This window comes from Lipotes vexillifer, unplaced genomic scaffold (genome assembly GCF_000442215.2).
Source record: "Lipotes vexillifer unplaced genomic scaffold, Lipotes_vexillifer_v1.1 scaffold919, whole genome shotgun sequence".
Lineage (NCBI taxonomy): Eukaryota > Metazoa > Chordata > Mammalia > Artiodactyla > Lipotidae > Lipotes > Lipotes vexillifer.
This window is the reverse complement of record NW_006775731.1, coordinates 292,868-317,305: the sequence shown is the minus strand read 5'-3', so window position 1 is coordinate 317,305 and position 24,438 is coordinate 292,868. Positions and strand designations below refer to the sequence as shown.

The 24,438-nt window shown below is 36.1% G+C and overlaps 1 protein-coding gene across 2 annotated transcripts in view; it reads right to left on the bottom strand.

Annotated features, from left to right (window-relative positions):
- Nucleotides 1-24,438, bottom strand: part of ARHGAP5 (Rho GTPase activating protein 5) — a 59,481-nt gene that overhangs the window by 29,757 nt on the left and 5,286 nt on the right. The window contains exon 2 of one of the 2 annotated variants that reach the window (XM_007450165.1): nt 5,761-5,908. In XM_007450165.1, coding sequence (XP_007450227.1) covers nt 5,761-5,908 — 148 coding nt within the window. The remainder of the gene's footprint in view (nt 1-5,760; nt 5,909-24,438) is intronic. The other variant, XM_007450166.1, reaches the window with a different exon arrangement.

Here is a 24,438-nt window from a genome sequence, read left to right as displayed (position 1 = left end):
GAAAAAAAAAAAAAAAAAAAAAAAGGTAAAGTATCTGAATATATACTTCTCCAAAGAAGATATACAAATGGCCAATAAACACCTGAAAATATGTTCAACATCATTTGTCATCAGGGAAATGCAAATCAAAACCATATGAGATACCATTTCATACCCACCAGGATGGCTATAATCAAAAAATCAGAAAATAAGTGTTAGCAAAGATGTGGAGAAATTGGAACTCTTGCATATTGCTGGTGGGAATGTAAAATGGTGCAGCCACTTTGGAAGGCAGTCTGGTAAATTCTTCAAAAGGTTAAACATAGAGCTACCATATGATCTAGAAATTCCACTCTTAGGTATATATACTCAAAAGAAGTGAAAAACGTGTCCACACAAAACTTTTACAGGAGGGTTCACAGCAGCAATATTCACAATAGTCAAAAGGTGGCAAACAACACAAATGTTCATCAATGGAAAATTATTAAACAATAAAAATGAATGAAGTACTGATAGATGCTAACACTGATGTTATAAAACACTATGTTAAATCAAAGAAGCCAGTCATAAAAGACCAAAACAGGTAAATCTATAGAGACAGAAAGTTAAGGGGGGGTGGGGTGTGGAGAAGAGGGAGTGACTGCTTAATGGGTGGGGTTTATTTCGGGAGTGATGAAAACGCTCTAAAATTGAAAGTGCCGATGGCTGCACAACTCTGTGAATATACAAATATACCACTGGATTGTACAATTTAAATGGGTGAATTGTAGAGCATGTGATATCTTTCAAAAATAAGGGTAATTATCTGTTTAAAGCAAAAATTATGAACATATATTGTGATGTTTAAAACATATTGGAAAATTAAAATGTACAACAAAAGAACAAGGGATAGGAGGGTTAAATGAACTGTTCCAAGGTTCTTAAATTACATATCATGGTGGTGTAATGTTGCCTGAAGATGAACTGTGATTAAACAAACAGAGTGATAAAAATCACAAATGCACACAACTAACTACAGTTCTGTACCTACACTGTTAGCCACATTTAACATGATTCTGAGGGAGCAGGACTGACCTTATGTACAAGTCCCCTTTTCCCGCAAAAATGAATGAAAAAACAAAGTCAGCATCTTTTAAACCAGTGGCCACATAGTAAAAACTGTACATCGTTGTCCATTCATTTAAAAAGCAAAGTCACTAGGATGGTATAAAAGTGATAACTGATGCCTTTTTAACTTTCTGAACTTCTTATTTCAAATTCTAGAGCACCACTAAAAAATCCTAACAGATAAATATAACTAATAACCCTGGCATTGGAGTTAAAATAGAATAAAAAATATTCAGCTAATCCAAAAGAAGGCAGGAAAAGAAGAGAAAGGAACAATGTTCACATGAGACAAAAAGAAAATAAAAACAAGATGGCAGATTTAAAACCAGTTATACTGATTATTACATGAAAAGCCAATGATCAAATAAACACTCTGCTTAAAAGAAGTGGATTGTCAGATTCAGATATGCTATCCACAAGAAACTACGTTAAATATAAAGATACAAATGAAAGGATGAAAAAAGATATACCACATAGACACTACTCAAAAGAAAATACCATTGGCTATGTTAATTTTAGACGAATGAGGCTTCAGAACAAGGAGAGTGCTTCATAATGGTAATAGGTCAGTTCATAAAAAAAGACATAATCCTAAATGTATGTGCAACTAAAAGAATTTCAAAACACATGAAGCAAAAACTAACACAACTGAAAGGACAAATAGACAAATCTCAATCATGATTTCAGATTTCAATAGTACTCGATTAAAAAAAACAAGTCAACAAGAAAATCATAAGGATAGACAAGACTTGATGAATATTCTCAAGAACTTGACCTGACATTTATAGAACCCTTCACCCAAAAGCTTAAAAAACATTCTGTTGAAGGCTCCATGGAACATTCTTCAAAACAGACCACATTCTGGGCTATAAATAACAAGTCTCAATAAACTTACACTGAAATCAAACTGTTTTCCAACTACAATAGAATTAAACTAGAAATGAATAACAGAAAGATATCTGGAAAACATTTAGAAATAAAACACTTTTAATAATCAATGAGTTAAATTAAAAAGTCAAAAGAGAAATTACAAAGTATTTTGAACTGAATGAAAATGGAAACAACATATCAAGATCAGTGGCACACAGCTAAAATAATGTTTACAGGAAATTTTTAAACATTTAACATTATAGTAGAAGACTGGTCAAAATCATTATCTAGCTTCCATTTTAAGAAACTATAAAGAAACAAAATGAAAGCAGAAAGAAGGAAAACAGAAAAAAAAGTAGAATTCAATGAATTTAGAAATGGACAAGAGAGGAAAATCAATAAAACCAAAAGTTGGTTCTTTGAAAGATCAAGAAAACTGATAAACCTCTCTCAAGAGGACAAAAAAAGAGATCAGTAATGCCAAAAACAAAAGAGAAGACAGATGCTACAGACATTAAAAAAGTATAAGGAATTTTATAAACCACCTCTGCCAACTTGAATGTAATGGACAAACTCCTTGAAAGACACAAACAAACAATGCTTACTGAAGAAACTGAAAATCTTTACAGCCCTGTATCTATTAAAGGAATTTAATGTATAGTTAAAAGCCTCCTCACAAACAAGATTCCAGGTCCAAATAGTTTCCCGGGTGAATTCTATAGAAATTTAATAAAGAAATATTACCATTCTATACAAACTTTTCCAGAAAATAGACTCAGTCTATGATGCCAGGTTTATACCCTGATAGCAAAACCAGACAAAGACACTGCAAGAACAGAAAACTATAGACCAATATTTCTTAGAATGCAGAAACCCTTAACATTTTAGCAAACTGGATCCAGCGATAAAACATTATGACCAAATGGTGCATGACTAACCCAGGAATGCAAGGTTAGTTTAAAAATCAACATTTAAAAATCAATTAATGGGGTTTCCTTGGTGGCACAGTGGTTAAGATTCCACCTGCCAATACAGGGGACACGGGTTCATGCCCTGGCCCAGGAAGATCCCACATGCCGCGGATCAACTAAGCCCATGCACCACAACTACTGAGCCTGTGCTCTAGAGCCCATGAGTCACAACTACTGAAGCCTGAGTGCCTAGAGCCTGTGCTCCGCAATAAGAGAAGCCATGACAATGAGAAGCCCGTTGCACAGCAAGGAAGACCCAATGAAGATCCCACAGCCAAAAAAAAAAAAAAAAAAAAACCTCAAAAAAAAATCAATTAATATAATTCACCACATAAACAGACTTTAATAAGAACTCTAGGATCATATCAACAGAAGCAGAAAAGCCACATGACAAAATCAACATCCATTTTGGATAAAAATGCAGCAAACTAAGAATAGAAGGATTGGGACTTTCCTGGTGGTCCAGTGGTAAAGAATCCACCTTCCAATGCAGGGGACGCGGGTTCAATCCCTGGTCAGGGAACTAAGATCCCACATGCTGCAGGGCAACTAAAGCCCACATGCCACAACTACTGAGCTCATGTGCCTCAACTAGAGCCAGCGTGCTGCAAACTAAAGAGTCCTGGCGCTCTGGAACCCGCACGCCACAACTAGAGAAGAGAAAACCTACATGCCACAGCTAGAGAGAAGCCCAAGCACCACAACGAAGAGCCCGAGCACCGCAACAAGAAAGATCCCGCGTGCCTCAACGAAGACCCCACGTGCCGCAACTAAGACCCGACGCAGACTTAAAAAAAATAAAGAAAGAAATAAAAATCTTAAAAAAATAAATAAATAAAAAAGCCAGTGCTTTCTTTAAAAAAATAGAATACAAGGATACTTTTCAACCTGATAAAGAATATCTACAAAAAACTAAGAGCTAACATCATACCTGACAAAAGACTAGATGCTTTCTGAGGTGATAAATATGTTCTAAATCTTGATTGTGGTGGTGCTTATATGACTATAGTTATTAAAACTCATACTGTATAATTAAAATTGGTAAAATTTATTGCATGTAAGTTATGACAGTAAAGCTGATTTTAAAAACTTCCACCATATTTTCTTCAGGGTTGTTTAAAAGAAGGTTAGTCCTCTAAACAAGGGTGTTGATTATATTTACATTACAAGTTAAACCTTAAATATGGAGATGGCTGCTCCAGTCCATAATGAGAATCTGATATTCAATTCTTAAACAACTGAGAATTTCTGCTAAAATGGATTAGCATTAATCAATAACAAAATAATACATACTACTACATCAACAAAAGAACTAGCTTTAATCTTTATATAAGTATTCTTATGGTTTTATGGTACCTAAGTATACTTCTAACAAAGCACTTAAATATATAAATTACCTGCCAGTTGACTGAACTAATTCAAATGTTGCTAAGAATTGAACTAGAATTTTCATTTTATCTTACACTTGGAATTTATTTTCCTCAAGCCAAATCACTCAACTACCATGAAAATATTCAAGAAGTGGGACTTTTTAATTATAAAAATAAATGTACAAAATGCAATCCATTATTACTTTATTATTTTCTAATCACTAAAGAAAAGTCTTTTTGAATTGCTCAGTCATATCCACAAGGCCTAATTATATTACTAGAGAAAATGAGATTTCTTTTACCTCAAAGCAGATAGCTAATATTATAAGAACCTCTGCATTTCTACTATGCTAAAGATGGACAGAAATACATAAAATTTGCCTAATACTTCTGTTGAAGGAAAAAACAAATGATTAAAGGCATATACAAATACAGGCTCTATAAATTAAAATTTATTAACTTAAGGGAGAAGATAGGCTATTTCAACTCTAATACCAGTGGATAACAGGTATTGCCCCATATTCCAATCGTTATTAAAACTGAAAGTTAGCACTTCTCACCAGACAACCTAGCATGTACGTACAGAACTTAGCTGACAGTCAAGATTAAACGGTATGGCATACATACACCTAAGTAAAAATGAGCTTGATTTTTTAGATAGGACATGGGCATCCTAACTTGTTTATTCTTTAAACAATACTTGTTTATCAAAAGAGGTCATTAAGAATAAATAAAGCTAAAATGAAATTGGCTCATGTTTTCAAACCATTAAATTTTGGAATCCATTCAAATCACTGAAGTTTCATGGTTATCTTGTATTCATTTTAAATGCACATAAACATAATATTCTGCCTTTATAACCCAACTCTGACTAGTTTCTGAATAGTTTAATCGGACAAAGTAAACATAAAAGCAGGCTTGTTTTTAAAACAGTGAGGATATCTACACACTCCTTACAAATACAACTCAAACCATACAAACCATATTAAGCTAGTGCTGCTGAATAAATAGTAACATCACAAACAAGCTACCTCTTGCACATTCACAAATATTGCTATGAATTTTTAAAAGAAAAATTCATGTGTAAAATGAGTTAAAAAATAGTATTAGATTTAAAATGTTGCAAACACTCAAATTACTGATTTAAATCATATCTATGATTAAACAGTAGCATAATTTAATAACTGAGTTATTCTAAACTCCAGAATAAGGTAAGTTTAACATTTTAGTATTTGACTTAGCCATTTAATAAAGAGAAGTCCAACAAAAGTGTGACTGGCTAACAAAACTGCTTTCAAATATCAGATGGTTACATCTAGAATTAATACTCAAGATAATCAATCCTAATGAGAACGATATACCTCTTTCAAATTTTAGCTTGAATCAGGAACATTTGACAAACTATTGGTGTAGCAAAAGTGAAATTTTATATCAAACCTCTTGCAATGATACTTCTATCCTACCTGTATCTTCAATAAATTCCACACATTTTTCAACAAATAGTGGTATGGGCTTCTCAGCTGTAACCAGATCCTGGAGGGGCATCCCAAAGTAATTACTTTCCCAATTTCTACGTGTTGGTGGATTGAAGTTCTTAGTTTTCTTTTTCTGCTATAAGAAAACATATTCAAGTTAAAACTATTAAAATTAATTTCCTTCAGAAAAACATTAGTATTAAGCAATGTAAATAAACATTTTGTATCAAAAGATATATTTAAGAGCCATATCCAACCTAAATGTCCATCAATACTGGGTTCATTAAATAAATTCTGCTAGAAGCAGCAACGTGACCAAGAGAAAGAGACAAAAGTGAACAGACAAAAAAATGGCTGAATAGAAGAAACCTTTCCCTTTGGAAAATAATAGAAAACTGGATAGGCAGGGAAATTAGAAAAGATCATCTTTCAATGCCAAGTGAAAAGAAGAAACTAGGAGTAAGCAATGCTCAATTCAGTTTCAGTGTGGTCTGTTGACTGGTGCATTTGTTATTTGGTCTTTGGGGAAGTTCCAAGTGAGATTTTTGTGCATAGCTATATTAGTAAGAATATAACATAGCTTTAATTATTGATTATACAATGAAGCTATGCAACTCCATGAGTTTTAACCCCATCATTTCCCCATTTTCTTCCTATCTATTGACTCTATTTCTTAAATATTAAGATAATTTTTATAAAAGAAAATAACATCCTAGTGGGAAAGGAGATGTTAATTTAGTCTATTAAAAATGTTTTATTAAGCACCCCAAAAAAGGTAATTTTTATAAGTAATGGACAAAACATTTTCAGAATAATAAACAAAATTATGTAAAATTTTCAAAGTTTAATTTCAATATTGCATTGGGAGAAAATGGGTTTTTAACCAGGGAGCGAACATTTCAAAAACCTAAGGAAATACTGCCTGGAATTCAACCCTTAAGGAGATTCTGAGTCAGTCTTCCTTAAGTAGGGTGTATTTATATTTGTCGTAAGTATTGTTACTGACTTACAAATCACATAAAAACATACCATTTCTAATCAGAAAAGTGTGTGCGGGGGCAGGGGAGGGAACACAGGCAGAGCTTTCAATGCTTAAAGCAACAGTCCTCATTTTAATTTCCAGAGGAGTCTCTCCTTTGGATGGATTGATCTTTCATTGTGTTCTTCCAAGTTCCAAGTTATGCAACTGATACCCTGCATAATCAATCAAGTCCTTTCTTCATTTCAATTTCAGGCTGCTCTACCTAGCAAACTTCTAGATCTCATGAAATCCAACTTCTAAGTCTTCATATATTATCACTCTAATGATGCAGATTACATAAACTCTATGGTAGGTACAGATTACATACAATATAACTAGTCGTCTGAAATGTTACCAACAAAGTTTTGGAATACTTGGTCTGGCTCAAGACCTAGCCCACCAAGTCAAGTAGTGTGGATCCTTCCTTACTCCTTAAACAATCCTTCCACTACCACCACCACCAAAACAGAACAATGTGCAAGAACGCAGAAATGAAGAGACTGTAATTTCAAAGCTGAGGTAGGGATACAGCGACTGGGTCCTCTTCTTTCTCAGGAGCACTAAGGTGCTTTCCAGCCTGCAAACTATTAGCTGCACCATTTGATTACAAAAGGGAAAACTGAGGCAAAGATGGATGTTTTTGTTTAGAGAGATAATACAGTGGTGAAAAAGATTTCACTTAAGCAAGGTAATGAAAACAGCAATGCCTAACCTATGGCAGGAGCAACAGGAATAAAAGATCTTAATCTGCAATGACACCTAAAAAACAAAGTTGTAAGAAAAGTAAGCTAGCTAGTCCTAACTGTTCCAATCAACTCTTAAGAAATTCTCTTTTCATATTACCCTTTAGGAACCAAACTAAACTCTGAATACTTCACTAAAATTGGGGGTAGATTTCTCTGGCTTATGCTCAGGGAATATCCATCCCTCAAAGCCCATAAAGTTACAAGGGCAAGTTATTTAATCCTGCAGTTACTCCAAGATCAGATTACACCAGTAATCTGAGGCAATGAAATGCTAAGTGGCTTATAGCATGGAATTTCTGGCAAAGTATAAAGGGATAATTTACTAACATACAACTGGCCTGACAGTCATGTTATAGTTCACATATATGGGGGAAAAAAGCATAAAAAGCTTATGTGACTTTACCAATTTTTCTACTAATTTACACTGGTGCAAAAGAAAACTCTATGTAGGAAAACAGTTTTGAATTAGACATTCCTATATTAGCTTTTATGATGAATAAAAACATATATAACTTTTTTTCTATAAGTGATAGTTCTTAAGCATAAGAATCACTTCAGGGAGTTCTTTAAAAATGTGAATTTTGAAAAATTCTACATTATTCTAACATACAACCCTTAGTTAAGAGTTGCTAATCTATAGCTACAAATTTATACCAATTCAGGGCTTCCCTGGTGGCGCAGTGCTTGAGAGTCCGCCTGCCGATGCAGGAGACGCGGGTTCGTGCCCCGTTTCGGGGGGATCCCACATGCCGCGGAGCGGCTGGGCCCGTGAGCCATGGCCGCTGAGCCTGCGCGTCCGGAGCCTGTGCTCCGCAAATGGGAGAGGCCACAACAGTGAGAGGCCCGCATAACGCAAGAAAAAAAAAAAAAAAAATTATACCAATTCAAATTAACTTATATAATTTAAAATCTATTTCATAAATTAAACTAAGGCTAGATGATTACAACTGCTATAAAATCCCATCAAGGTTCTCTGAAATGCAAGAAAAAGATGAGGCATATGGTTATTTGGTCATTTATATCTATAGCTTTTGATGAACCAATAGTCAGAAATGGCAGGTCCCAATAAATAATTATGCCAGCAGGAAAACAGGATCTGATTTATGATAATCCAACTTTTGATTCATTACTACATTCATACAAATCTTAATTTCTGCTTAAATGCAAATACCCATGGTCTTTTCTTCCTGGCCACTTAGGCAAATCTCATGTCTGCAAAAGCATATCCAGTAAAATAAACATTGTATTTCACAAATAATATAAACAATGTTATCAGTTAAGTGTCCAGTGGATATTAAAAACTATCATTAGTGTAAGTAAACAGGAAAAGGCATATAAATAGCTCTTTACAGAATCTGCTCTTCCACTTCAGCAATATCAGCAACACAACAAAGGAGAGCATCTAAGCAACATCCTCAAATATTCAATAAATACTATCGATACAATCAATAACACTGAAAAAAACAATACCTCAATTGCTTCATATGTAACCAACAAATTGCAGAAAACTTAAGTAGCAAAAAACAGTTGAGGAGGCTTTCAAAGAATAAATCCAGGAAACAAGAAATTTTGGACTTCTCTATTCTCTTAAATTTATTATGGGATTCTTGAAATAAAAGATTAAAGAAGTAATGAGACAACCAGAGGCAAAATGTAAAGAAAGTGAAGGGAAAAACCCATTAAAGAAATGAATACCGCTTTAGTAGAAGACCCAATATGATTGAAAAGATCAGAATAAAATGGAAAAGATCATCAGAGTTCTCTTTTCTACTGTATCATTTCTTTGACACACGCCAAAAAAGACTTTTGCTCCCATTTTTAAAAGAAGTCTTAATCTTCTTCTCTCTGCTAGCTACTGCTCCAGAATTCTACTCCCTTTTGTAGAACAAACTACATAAATCATCTATACTAGCTGTCTCCAATTCCTCTCCTTCCATTCCCTCTTATATGTACTTATATTAGTTTATCACTCTCATCACTCCACTAAATCTGCTTTTATTAAGTTCACGAATGACTGTTTTGCAATAGTCAGTTCTCAGCTCTCATCTTACTTTTCAGCAGTCACTCTCTTTAGTGGACTTTAGGAGACGACCTCTATTATCTCACTTGTTCTCCCCTTATTAGTCTCCTTAGCTTGTCCCTCCTCAGCAACCTTGTAATACTGTGAATACCCCAGGCCTCAGTCCCTGCCTTTTTTTCTCAATATCTATAATCACCCTCTTGGTAATGTCATCCATATGCTGCTAACCCAAATTAATACTGCCAGCTCAGCTCTTTCTCCTGAACTCCAGACTCATCTGAAACCTTCTACCTGACTCTTCACTTGAATGTCTAAGAGATATTTCTTTCTTAACGTGCAAAACTGAACTCCTGATGATTTCCTTAAAATGAGCTCCATCTCCAGCCTTCTACATCTCAGTTGCTGGCAATTCCATCCTTTCAGCTGCCAGGCTAAAATCTTGGAGTCATTTTTGATCCCTCTTATTTTCTCACACCTTACTTCCAAATCTATGAGATCTTAACCATCTTCACTGCTAATTCCCTGGTCCATACAGCTATCACCATTTCACATATGTAGATTACTGCGTTGACTGCTCAATCAATCCTCCCTGCTTCTACCACCATTCTCCACATACCGTTCTCAATAAAGCACCCAGAATGATAGTGACCCACAAATAACAGCCTTCAAGGCCATATATAATCTAGCATGCTTTGAACTTGGCTTCTATATATTCTGACCTCATTTTCCTCTACTTTCTCCATCATTTTACTCCCTTTCCTTACTTCCTTGTGCAAGTAAGTTACACAGCTTACTTGCTTTTTTAGCAATTGACACATGCTCCTAACTTAGGACTTTTGCATTGGCTGTTCCCTTTACCTTCTCAGTAAGGCCTACACAGACTATTAAAAATTGTGATCTGGGCTTCCCTGGTGGCGCAGTGGTTGAGAGTCCGCCTGCCGATGCAGGGGACACAGGTTCGTGCCCCGGTCTGCGAAGATCCCACATGCCGCGGAGCGGCTGGGCCCGTGAGCCATGGCTGCTGAGCCTGTGCGTCCGGAGCCTGTGCTCCGCAACAGAGGCCACGACAGTGAGAGGCCTGAGTATTGTAAAAAAAAAAAATTGTGATCTATGGCCTGTCTTTCTCTAACTACTGCCCAGTACTTCTAATCCCTCTTACACTGCTTTTCCTACCCACAACACTATATAAATTTTCTCATATATCATCATCATCATCATTATTATTTTGGTGTACGCCTGCTACAATTTAAGCTCCACACAAGGGCACGGATTTTTATCTGCTTTGTTCATTAACATACTCCAATGCTCTGGAATTCTGCTTGTGAGAAAAAGTGCAAAGATAGTCGAGGTCTCTTCTGAAATAATGAATTTAATTTGTAGATTGAATGACCTCACCACAGGAAAGATAAACAAATAGGAGTAAACCATCAAGTTACAGACATATGCTGCTGAACTCAGTAAGCTTCAAAAATCTTAAAAGCATCTAGGCAGAAGAAACCAATGACCAACAAAGGAGGGAAAATATCAGGCTAGCCTCAAAGTTCTCACGAAAACTTGGGAAGTCAGAAGACTCTTCTATGTGAATGTTCATGGGGAAAAGATTTGTCAAAGATTCTTTATTTAGCCAGTATGTCATCCAAATGTGTGTAACAAGCAACTACAGCTTTTTTTAAGTTCCCAAATATGTAATAATTAATATTTAAATTACAGCACTCTCGAACTGCCTTAGAAATCCTAAACACATAATGAAACATCATCGGGCGGAGATGGGGCATGGAGGGATTAGGAGCTTGGGATCAACATATACACACTACTATATATAAAATAGATAACCAACAAGGACCTACTGTATAGCACAGGGACCTATACTCAATGTTTTGTAATAATCTGCAAGGGAAAAGAATCTGAAAAAGAATTAGTTCCTTTATTTCTCTGTCTTTTTTTGCTGATGAAGAATAAAAATAGATTTCAAGAAAAAAGCAAATTAAAAAATGAATGTAAATGGATAAAGATAAGATCAGCTATAAAAGACTCTCAGCCTTGGTACAAAACTAAACAGGAGAACTTCCCTGGTGGCACAGTCATTAAGAATCTGCCTGCCAATGCAGGGGACAGGGGTTCGAGCCCTGGTCCGGGAAGGTCCCACATGCCACAGACCAAGTAAGCCCGTGTGCCACAACTACTGAACCCCATGCGCCTAGAGCCTGTGCTCCGCAACAAGAGAAGCCACCGCAATGAGAAGCTCGTGCACCACAACGAAGAGGAGCCCCTGCTTGCCGCAACTAGAGAAAGCCCTCGCGCAGCATTGAAGACCCAATGCAGCCAAAAACAAATAAACAAATAAATTCATTAAAAAAACACAAAAAACTAAACGTGACTAACTAACCACATGCCATTTAAACAGACTCCTAAAAACTGAAAACAAAATGATGGAGAAAATAATGATTTTTTTTGTTTTTACAAGAGCAAGGTTAACATTGCAGATGTCTTCAAAGCAAAAAGTTTTGAAGTATACAAGAGACTCACTTACAATTATCTAGAATTCAATCCACCAAGTAGCAGAAACAAAGTATAGCAGAAATATATACCTCTATGGAAACAGAATAAGAAATTTTAAATGATCTCCTTTAGTCCTTGTCAAGATCTAGTACACCAAAATTAATGGTAATAAAGACGAATTAAGAAGGTTGATTTTAACAGATTTACATATACTGATATATGTTACAGTTTAAGAACAGGATAAATAGTATAATTCCATTCCATCAAAATAAATCATTTATGTTAATATTATAGCAAAAATTAAAAAACAAATACCAAACTATTGACAACGATACCCTTAAATTTAGAGCAGGGTATAGAAGGAAAGAGAAAGAAAAGACTGGGGGGAAGTTATACAGAATTTTCACTGTAAACTGTACATTTCCTTTTGTAAAGGAAGTACTTTTTGAAAAGATAAAGATCATTTGTGTAACCAGAAAAAAATCAAGATTTAAAAAATTATGTCTATGAGGGACTTCCCTGGTGGCACAGTGGTTAAGAATCCACCTGCCAATGCAGGGGACACGGGTTCAAGCCCTGGTCTGGGAAGATCCCACATGACGCGGAGCAACTGAGCCCATGCACCACAACTACTGAGCCTGCGCTCTGGATCCCGCGAGCTACAACTACTGAGACTGCGTGCCATAGCTACTGAAGCTCGTGTGCTTAGAGCCCGTGCTCCGCAACAAGAGAAGCCACCACAATGAGAAGCCCACGCACCACAACGAAGAGTAGTCCCTACTTGCCGCAACTACAGAAAGCCTGCATGCAACAACGAAGACCCAACACAGCCAAAAACAAATTAATTTAAAAATTTATGTCTATGATATATAAACTTTAATGCTCTTTTCAAAATGGAAAGAAATAGGAAATCAAATTTCTCCCCAATGGCTTCCAATTTGAGTTTTCTCTGGTCCCGCCCTATGTACTCTGTCCCACACTCAAGAGATTCTCAACATATAACAGCATGCTAAGAAATTCTGAGAAGTTGTACAATTAAAGAAACTCATGTAACTACCAGCACTACCTACCCTCTCTCTTCCTAATGTCCTCAACTCACATTTCATTGGAAAAGACACTTAGGAATTCCCTTTTCTTCATTTATACCTACAACCAACCCACCTATGTATCTCTACCCTGATTCATGTTTTCCTTCCTATGACTGCAGTATCCCCTGTTCATACAAGCCAATATCCCCTCGCCTCTTCTTTCATAGCATCAATCTGTCCCTCTCCTGGGTCATTCTTATGAATATACAAATATAATATCTCTCATTTTTAAAAACAAACATGAAAACAAAACCCTCTTTTGATCCCATATTGAACTCTAGCTACTGACCCAAATCTTGCTCCCTTTCATAGAAACACTTCTTGAAGATGTCATCTACATCTATCTCTACTTTTCACATCCTATTCATTCTTCACCCTGCTTCCATCTGGCTTTCTCTCCCATTCCACTAAACTGCTTGTCAAGATCAGATACTTCCACACTAACAAATCAAAAAGAAACTTTTCATTCCTCTTGAGCTCTCAGCAACATTCTTTCTTGATCACTTCCTCCTTAAACACTTGCTCTCTTGGCTACCATGTCACTACTCTTTACCAGTTTTTCTTCTTTTCTCACCAGGGATTCATTTTTCTTTCTTTTTTTTAACATCTTCATTGGAGTATAATTGCTTTACAATGGTGTGTTAGTTTCTGCTTTGTAACAAAGTGAATCAGCTATACATATATATATATATATCCCCATATCTCCTCCCTCTTGTGTCTCCTTCCCATCCTCCCTATCCCACCCCTCCAGATGGTCACAAAGCATGGAGCTGATCTCCCTGTGCTATGCGGCTGCTTCCCACTAGCTATCTATTTTACATCTGGTAGTATATGTAAGTCCATGCCACTCTCTCACTTCGTCCCAGCTTACCCTTCCCCCTTCCCGTGTCCTCAAGTCCATTCTCTATGTCTGCATCTTTATTCCTGTCATCCTGCCCCTAGGTTCTTCATAACCCTTTTTTTTTTTTTTTTTTAGATTCCATATATATGTGTTAGCATATGGTATTTGTTTTTCTCTTTCTGGCTTACTTCACTCTGTATGACAGTCTCTAGATCCATCCACGTCTTTACAAATGACCCAATTTCATTCCTTTTTATGGCTGAGTAATATTCCATCGTATATATGTACCACATCTTCTCTATCCATTCATCTGTCAATGGATACTTAGCTTGCTTCCATGTCCTGGCTATTATAAATAGAGCTGCAATAAACGTTGTGGTACATGACTCTTTTTGAATTATGGTTTTCTCAGGGTATATGCCCAGTAGTGGGATTGGTTTCACCTGCCAACAAGTCTTCCTGGTCTACCCAAACTCATTTCTGAGTCCCTCCCTTCTTCTCTAGCTATTCTCTGTCCTTACATTAATTTATGTAAACTCATAACTTTCAATCCTTTTATAACCTGATAAGTCTTCCTCTGAATACCAGATTCATAATCTAACTTTTATACTTCCACTGGGATGTCAACATAGATATTTTAAACATAATATAAAAAGCACAAAACAGATGTCTTGAGTCTCTCTGGTCTGAAACCTTTCACCCTTAACCTTCTTCACTATCTCAGTAAATCTAAATCTACCCAGTTGCTTAAACCATAAATTTATGAATCAGCCTTGATTTTCCCTTACTCTCCACAGCGAATGCATAAGAAGCCCTGTTGGTATGACTTCCAAAATACTCTAGAAACTGTCCACTTTTCCTTTTTAGTACCTATAACTTGGCACATGGTGAGTGCTCAGTCAACACTAACAGCAGCAAACAAAATTATAAACAGGAACCAGAGAAAGCCTTTACCATATAAGATTTCTGTTAATAAACATACGAAATACTGTTAGTTTATTTACCAGTTATGTTAGTTTATTTACCAGTTAGTTTATTTACCAGTTATGCAAAGTTATACCTAATTTTTTTTCCTACGGGAGTCATTATAGAGATGTATCTAAGCTTAAGCATCTGAACCTAATAAAATCAGGATTCATACAAAATAATGATTCTTATCATAAAACTACAAGAAGGATTAAATAGCCAACTCTATGTGAATTCATTTGGATATAAGGTAATGTACTTTCAACAGTGTGTAAGAACTGAGCATTTACCATGTACATAACATCATGCTAGGTATTGTGCAGGATAGGATACACAAAGCTACACGTGTGAAAATCTGCATAGGGTACACACACACACACACACACACACGTGTGCATGCACACACTCACAAGTACAAGCAAACCTGGGGGAATCTAAAGTATCTGCGGGTCACATTAATGTCAATACCCTGTTTGTGATATTTTACTAGTTTTGCAAGATGTTACCTTTGCGGGAAACTGGGCAAAGGGTGCATGTAATCTCTGCATTATTTCTTACAATGGTATGTCCATCTACAATTACCTCAAATTAAAAAGATTTTTTTTTAAAAAAGGTCATTGCAATAATCCAAGTAAGAAGTTATGATAACCTCAACTAAGACTGTGACAATGAAATGGAAACATGTTTTACAGCAGAATAAAGATCAGACAAGATAAATAGCAAGAGCATGTAGCTTTGACCCACAGTACCTCCTTCCTGAAAATACATTCTTACCCAATCATGGCGAGGATAGGGAAGAAATATCTATGGCCTGTGAGGAAAAACCTGCATTTCCTAATGAGCAAGTACAAACAAGCCTTGTATGACTGACTTCTAGAATCTCACAGGAATTTCATTAAAGACCACATTTGGCTACACGAGGTTTCTCAACTTCAGTATTATTGACATTCTGAATTGCAGGGTGTTTAGCAGCATCCTTGGCCTCAATCCAACAGATAGCAGTAGCAATTCCCCACCTGAGTTGTGACAGCCAAAAATGTCTCCAGGTATTGCCAGATGCTCCCTGCAGGTCAAAATTGACCCTGGTTGAGAACCATTGCGCTAGGCTAATAAAATCAAGGACTAAGAACTCAAGTTTGGGAGATGGCTACAGATATAGCCCTGGGAAGTCTGAGACTTTAACTTAAAAAAAAAAAAAGTCAATACATAATTCAAGATAGAGAATCACTACTGTACGGTACACAAAGATGAATGATAATCTTAACTGCCTTCAAAAAGCTTACAATGTAGTAAGAAAAACAAAACTTATTAAACTACAAAGCAATAAAACTACTAGAAAGTGATTACTTTATGTGGGAAGAATAAGTATTACACCATAGCATAACACCTCAACATAAAAAAGAAGTCTTTAGAGTCAGTACTCCATGAAGGTCTACTTAATCCTTTTTTTTTTCTTTTTTTCAATTCTCTAAAAGCTGTTAGGTGCTGGATGTTGTGAATGCTCTTTCAGACCCTTTAACCTAACACTAGGTGAAAAGAGGGAAGAGAAAATAACTGAGGGCAAATAAATGTGGTCTGGGTTCTTGTATACATGTATCAGACAAACTGGTTCTTGCACTGATTCATCTCTAAGATGACACCTTCCTATAAAGCATTTCAACATATATTATCTACCTGGCAGGTATTTTATTAATGCCATTAACAACTTTACTAACAAAAAATTAAACCTGGAGTCACCTTGAGAGGGTCCTAGCAAAACATCTAGCTATTCAAGTTAACAGTGAGTGATTTCTTCCCAACTTCCCTAAAAATATTTTTTCAACTGTATTCAAATCAAAATAAGTTTTATATTATACCCAGCATTTCATTCTTAAAACCATTATTTCTCCCTTTGCTTCCCATGTCATCTGTTAGGTTCTTTCTGTCACTCTGAAGATTGCAAATCAGAGCATCAGTAAAGAATGAGACAAATTCAAGTGTGTTCTTCTCTTCTCTTACATCAACAGAGGTTCTAGAGTCCATATATACTTTAGAAAGTATAATATGATACCCTTAAAATGCCACTAAAATTTTGTGAATGTGCATTTTTCCAGGAAAAATATCCAAACCTTTCCTCAGATTTTCAAAGGCTAAGAAGAATTTCCAAAAAGCTCAAAACAACTACACACACATACACAAACATATGCAAGGTGTACCTTTATATGGACAAAGTTAGATACTAACTCAAGATCACACTCTTATATTCTGTTGTAAGAACTGTAAACATCAGATATTACTACTTTTAAAAAGCAGTCCTCCTTCCGCTGAGGTTTCTCTTAACACAGTCATAGATTAAGCCCTATTGAGGACTCTTTCAACCCATCAGCGGAGATGACAAGAAAACATTACAGAGCTGAAAATCATAAAACTATACCTCCTGTGGAAATAACTCTTCTAGGTTTGAGTGGGATGATTTGTAGTATATAAATTTTTGGAGCACATAAAATTGACAACCCTATAAACTCACTTATAAGTCTTGGAATAGTAACAATTGCCCATTGATATAAAATTATAGTAAGAACACAGTATTCTATGTTATAGAGGTAAAGTGCCTCCTTGATATATTAACTAAATATAGTCTAACAATTAATATAATGAATGTGCTGCAGAAGAGTAATTTCAATAATTTGTGCTATGCCAGTTTTTGCTAAACATTCAACATGCTGTAATGAAAACTGAGTAAAAACACAAAGTTTGAATAGAAAGCCATACTGAAGACATTTACATTTGCTTTTAAATTAGTGAAAACAAGCATACCACTGACACAATCATTTAAACTGAGTCTTATTAGAACACATCAGTCAAAATATACTTTAAAGACTAACCATCTCGTTACATTTCATTCTGAATTTGAAGAGTAACAGATCATGGTCAACCCAACAGCACAGAACAAATTCAAAGAAACAGCAAATAGTGAAATGTAGGCAGAAATATTCACATTATATATCCACACTTACGTCATACCATAAATTGATGTCGCCAGCACCAGAAATGCTACTAAAGAAACCCATTTTAACTTTATGAGAAATTTCAGAAACACCTTAGAACTAATCAGTCAGAGGTAGAACATATTTAGCCAATATGAAAGCAATAAAAATCGTTACTAAGACTCCTAAGTAAATGCTTTCCAAATGAAATGAGAGATATGAAAGAACCAGAAGTGTTACTAACCTTGATGAAAATATAAAATATGTTTAATTTTCACCAAAATCAAATGTGCTAGACTGAATTCCTGACAGCAGAGCCCATGACCAAGTCATCCCTGTATCCTTAGCTTTGGACAGTGTTCAGGCATAGAAGGCATTCAGTAAGATGCTCGTTGAATAAAACAACAGTTTCCTTGAGTCAAAATAAATGTAATTATTTTTAAAAACCCATAAATGGTTCTTTCATTACCACTACAAAAACAAACCTATATACTCCTACTGACTTCAAGTGATCATAGTACAACATACTATGCTAGGCCATGGAGATCAACTATAAACAACATATAAACAACATATAAATATAAAAACATATAAACAACATATAAATCTAGCCTGCACTGGACACTGCAGTTTTCATCCCTTAGAAATTATCCTAATTTGGGGGAAGCCAACCTCACCCAGAGCTCTAAAGGCTCAGGCCTACATTCAATAGCATAATTCTCCACCTCTGGACTTTACTGGTCAGGAATGGATATAAGACCCAACTCATGGCAATGAGGCTGGAAAAGATGCTGGTTGAGGAATCTGGGAAAGCAGTTTTCTCATTCTTCTGATCATACTTCCTTTATAAAAGTGACTCTCACTCTCTCCCCTAAGGAAGTGTCTGCAAAGTAATAACATATATAATGGGCACCCTATTATCAACTGCCCAGAAATCTAACCAAGGTACTCCCTCCAAAACAGGTGAAAAAAAGAAAACCTGAAACTGTCGAGCAGTTCAAGACTTTGTTAAATGACTTAGCTCATCAAACAAAGTGCAAACTACTCTATCTGTATCTGATCTGTAAGTATTGCTCTTCCTACAGTAAGCTCTTTAATCATCCAATTTTTTTTTTTTTTTTTTTTTTTTGCCGTACGCGGGCCTTTCACTGTTGTGGCCTCTCCCGCTGCGGAGCACAGGCTCCGGACGCGCAGGCTCAGCGGCCATGGCTCACGGGCCCAGCCGCTCCGTGGCATGTGGGATTTTCCTGGACCGGGGCACGAACCCGTGTCCCCTGCATCGGCAGGCGGACTCTCAACCACTGCGTCACCAGGGAAGTCCCATCCAATTTTTATTTAGCCTTAATCATAACTCTTCCAAGAACCGCAGATGTGAACACTGACAGTTAAGTGACTGTCAAGAGGTTAAGTGATACACACTAAAAATAAAAAGCAAACTTACCCTATAACTTATACATTTTGATACAGACAAACAGCAGTTCAACACAGACATACTTTCATATACTTCATTACTTTTATATCTGGAATGAACAATCTATAAATCAAGAGAAAATTCTGGTCACCACTGTTTGGCTGACAGTGTTTTCAAAAGGCATTTTACTTAATAAAGACTGTAGGTTCTAGAATTCAGAAGTCAAATAATTCTAAACTTAAGATTTACTATACTCTAAAGGATCTACCCTATTAATAGCTTGGTATCAGTTCACTATCTACTAATACTAAATTAACATCTTCGACTCAATATATACATATAGCTATCTCTTCAGTTTTTTCAAGAAAACATACCTATTTTAGTATTCTTCCCTAAACAGGCTCCAAACCCTAGTATAATGGCTAAAGCAGCAGAATCTTCTAAGATACTTTTGATAGAGGGGTTTAATAAGAAGGGACCAATAAAATACAGAGAAAATAATAAGGACTGGATGGAACATTTGAGAGTAAAATAGGAGTTGGTAGTTGCTAATATAAATAAGAGGACGAAAAGATTCATGACCTGGAAATAAGACAGGAAAACAATTTTAAAGAAAAGCTCAAAAAGAAAAATCATTAGAATACCAGCTTATTCTAATGCACCACAAAATTCACAAAGTATTCTACTATTTACTATCTGAATCAAGCTGACAGCACTGAAATGGATACTGAAGAAAAAACAAACTAGCTTAAACACAAGTATATCTCATTGAATGGATGTTAAAAACTGGCAATTTTATTAATACAACTCAAATTTTCTCATTCAGTTCATTCTCTTAAGCACTATCTTTCAAGCACCTGTTAAGTTAAAGTCAATTCAGTAGGTCACAACCAGCACCCCTTTTTTCACTGCAATAGACTAGAAAATCAAAATAACTTATAAAGTAGGTATTGTTTTGCAAGATTTCCTTTACATAGAAATATTTATGTCTATAACGGGTCATGACTTAAGAAAATCCTTGCAACTCAAGAAATATCTTAGAGGTTTTGTTCCCACAACTAACACTAAACTCATTTTGGGGTACAGAACAAAAGATAATTAAGCATAAAGCCGCCTCTGCTTGGCAGGAATGACAACTAAAGCCCACATTAAGAGAAACAGATCTTTGAGGCTTCCTAGATGCCACTAATGCCCAAAAGTTATAATTTTCCAATGTCAAGGAACCTGAGAAAATATTCCTAGATTATAGCTCCCATGTTGGAATCAAAGAGTGAAGGTAAAGAGAATGAACTTTTCTCTTAGAGAGAAAAAAAAAAAAAAGAAGTACATAAATTCAGAATCAAAAATCACAGGAGTATTTAATTTAAAAATGAGTCAGGGACTTCCCTGGTGGTGCAGTGGTTGAGAATCTGCCTGCTAATGCAGGGGACACGGGTTCGAGCCCTGGTCTGGGAGGATCCCACATGCCACGAAGCAGCTAGGCCCGTGAGCCACAACTACTGAGCCTGCGTGTCTGGAGCCTGTGCTCCGCAACAAGAGAGACCACGACAGTGAGAGGCCCGCGCACTGTGATGAAGAGTGGCCCCCGCTTGCCACAACTAGAGAAAGCCCTCGCACAGAAACGAAGACCCAACACAGCCAAAAATAAAAATAAGTAAGTTAAAAAGAAGGCTCAACATTAAAAAAATAAATAAAAATGAGTCAGGAAACTAATCCAGCAAATGGGTCAAAGGACTATTCTGAAATACAGAGTATACTGGGGTATTTCAGGCCTGAAGCACAATATAATAGCATTTATTGAGCACTGCTGTATGTCAGGCACTTGAGACACACAGTTCCAATTTCTACCACAATTCCAAGCGAAACATTATCATTCCTAATTTACAGGTGAGAGAATGAGCTAAGAAAGGGTAAGTGGTCTATTTTTACTCTCCCTACCTTTAAGGATCCTCTCTGCTCCTTGGCCATTCAACATTGGTCTAGGCTGTTAGGCACTCCTCTGTATTCACTCCCTAGGTCATTTCATCTACTGCCGTCTCTACTTGTCTCCTAAATACATATCTCCAACTCAGACCTCTTCTCTGAGGACCTATACTGCCTATTTGACATCTCCACTTGAACTCTAAAAGTTTTAATTTCCATCCCTCCACTCCAAACCTGGCAAATTTCCAATGCTCTATGTCAGGAACAGCATCATCACTGATTAAGCTGCACAAGCTAGAAACCAAGGAGATATCTTTCCTATCTCTTTCATCATCTTTACTCTTCCCCCACATATACATGATCAAATCTTACGTATTTTAAGTATTTCTCAAATCCATCCCATTCTATCCATTGAAACCACTCTCCCTCCCCACTCCAACTATTCAAAGCTTTTATCATGATTCGCTTAGACTACTGTAAATGCCTACTGGTCTTTTGTATCACTCAACCCATACTCCATACAGAAACCCAGTGATTTCAGATCCACTAACTGTGTTAATTTCAATTTACTCTTAGGCTAAATAACAAAAATTCCTAACAGTGCTAAAAAGGTCTGCATCTAGTCCCTAGCCTCAAATCTCTCCTTGTATTATTCTCTCCCATAGATCAGGTATCAGCAAATTATGGCCTAGGTGACCAATCCACCCTGCTGCCTGTTTTTAAAAATAGCCATACTGGGCTTCCCTGGTGGCGCAGCGGCTAAGAATCCACCTGCAGATGCAGGCAACACGGGTTTGTGCCCTGGCCTAGGAAGATCCCACATCCTGAGGAGCAACTAAGCCTCTGTGCCACAACCATTGAGCCTGCGCTCTAGAGCCCGTGCCTAGAGCCCGTGCTCTGCAACAAGAGAAGCCCCCACTCACCACAACTAGAGAAAAGCCCGCACGCAGCAACAAAGACCCAACGCAGCCAAAAATAAATAAATAAATAAAAAGAAGCCATACTCATTCATTTACATATTGTCCATGCCTGCTTTTTTTTTACAGCAGATCTGAGCAATTATAATACAGGAGGTATTACCTTCAAAGTCTCAAATATTTATTATCTTGCTCTTTACAGAAAGTTTGCCAACAACGGCTTTAGATCAATGACTAGCCACAGTGACCTCCTTTAAGAGCATGCACATTCTTTTCATTCAGCATTAAATATTCTTCCATCCACCCAACCATTCCCCTACTTAAGTCCTATTCATCTATCAGATCTGACAAAAGACAAGTCTCAGGGAAGCCTTTATTCACCCTGTAGACCAGTATATCCCAATTCAGATTAGCCACATTTCAAGTGTTCAACAGCCTCACATGGCTTGGAAGGACAGCTCCAAGTCAGAGGTCTGTGTATTTGGGAGCACTCTGTTCTGTTTTACTGGTAAATGTGCCTGTCGCTGAGCCAATATCACATTATGTTAAATACTAAAGTTTTACGTTATCTGATAGAATAAGCACATATATCATCACCACTCTACCTCTGCCTTTCTTCTTCAGAAGTGTCCTGGCTATTCAATATTTGGTTTTACTATCTCCTCTTCCATATTTGTATTAGAATCAGTGCAGAATTTCTTGAAAAATCTTTGACACTTTGAATGAAACAACACTGAATCTAGAGATAAGTCTGAACAGCAATAACTTCTTTATGATAAGCCATATTCATGGATAGGAAGGCAATAGTTACCCCATTTACTTAGATCTTCTTTAATGTCTTCTTTAATAAAGTTTTATACTTTATTTTTTTTAATGTCTTCTTTAATGAAGTTTTATACTTTTCCACACGGAGGTTTGCACATGATGTTACAATTACTCCCAGGCACTCGATAATCTGCCATGCTTTTATAAATGGTGTCTTCTCTGATTATTTTTTCTAGTTGTTTACTGCTGATGTATAGAGATGCAACTGACGATTACTGATCTTATATGGAGCTGTTTTGCTCTTTTATTAATACTAATAATTTATCTGTAGATCCCTTTTGGCTTTTACATAGGCAATCATATCATCAGCCAATTTTGTTTCTTCCTTTCCAATACTCATCCTTTAAATTTTTTTTCTTATCTTACTGCTTTAACTAGGATCTCTGTATAATACCAACTGGAAGTGGTGATGTTGTGTACATTCTGTCTTGCTCCTGGTTGAAAACGGATTCCATTTCCCTAATTAGGATGATGCTTATTGTAGATTTCATTTGTTTGCATATTTATAGATACCTTTTCTCAAGTAAGTTCTCATCTGTTCATAATTTAGTAGCTTTCTCATGAATTAAATTTTATCAAGTGCTTTTTATATATATTGTTGGATTTTTTTTTTTTTTTTGGTATTATACATTCACAATCCCTTATGTAAAACCCTTAGGGTAAGATATTTTAGAATTCAGAAAATTTTAGTCATCAGCCCTACTGTACAGTACAAAAAACATGCATTAGGTAACAACCCTAACAAACTGTGGGTCAGTACCTGTATTCAAATACATTAATACACTTGCAGTGAACTATATGGATAGTCACTCTAAATAAGACAATGCTTATATGTAGCCTCACACATCAGTTCAAGTCAGGTTTTCCCACCAAGAACAGGGTAAATCAGATTACACTGCCAAGTTCTAAACAAATTTTTGGTTTTCAGAGGTTACTGGATTTCAAAATTGCAGTTAAGGGTCTGTAGACCTGAACTTTACTTAGAATTTTTGCATGTACACTCATAAGTAAAATGAGACTATAATTTTCTTTTCTAATATTACCCGTGACTGGTTCTGGAATTAAGAATAGATAACTTCAGATAATGAATTAAAGAATGTATTCTCCTATTCTATTTTCTGGATTTGTAGAACACTGGAATGATCTGTTCCTTAAAAAGTCTCCTGTAAAATTACCTGGGCCTGGTATTTTTGTGGCAAGATGTAACTATTACTTCATAATTTATTTAATAGTTACAGGATTATTCTAAGCTTTCTTGTCAAGGAGTTTAACTTTGTTTAAACTTTCAAATTTGTTGACATAAAATTGGTGATAGTATTCTCTACTATCTTATTAATCTGATCTATCTGTAATTATATTCCCCTTTTCATTCTCAGGATTTACCTTCTCTCTCTTTTTTTTTTTTTTTTTTTTTTTGGGGTTGCGGGCCCCTCACAGGTTTGG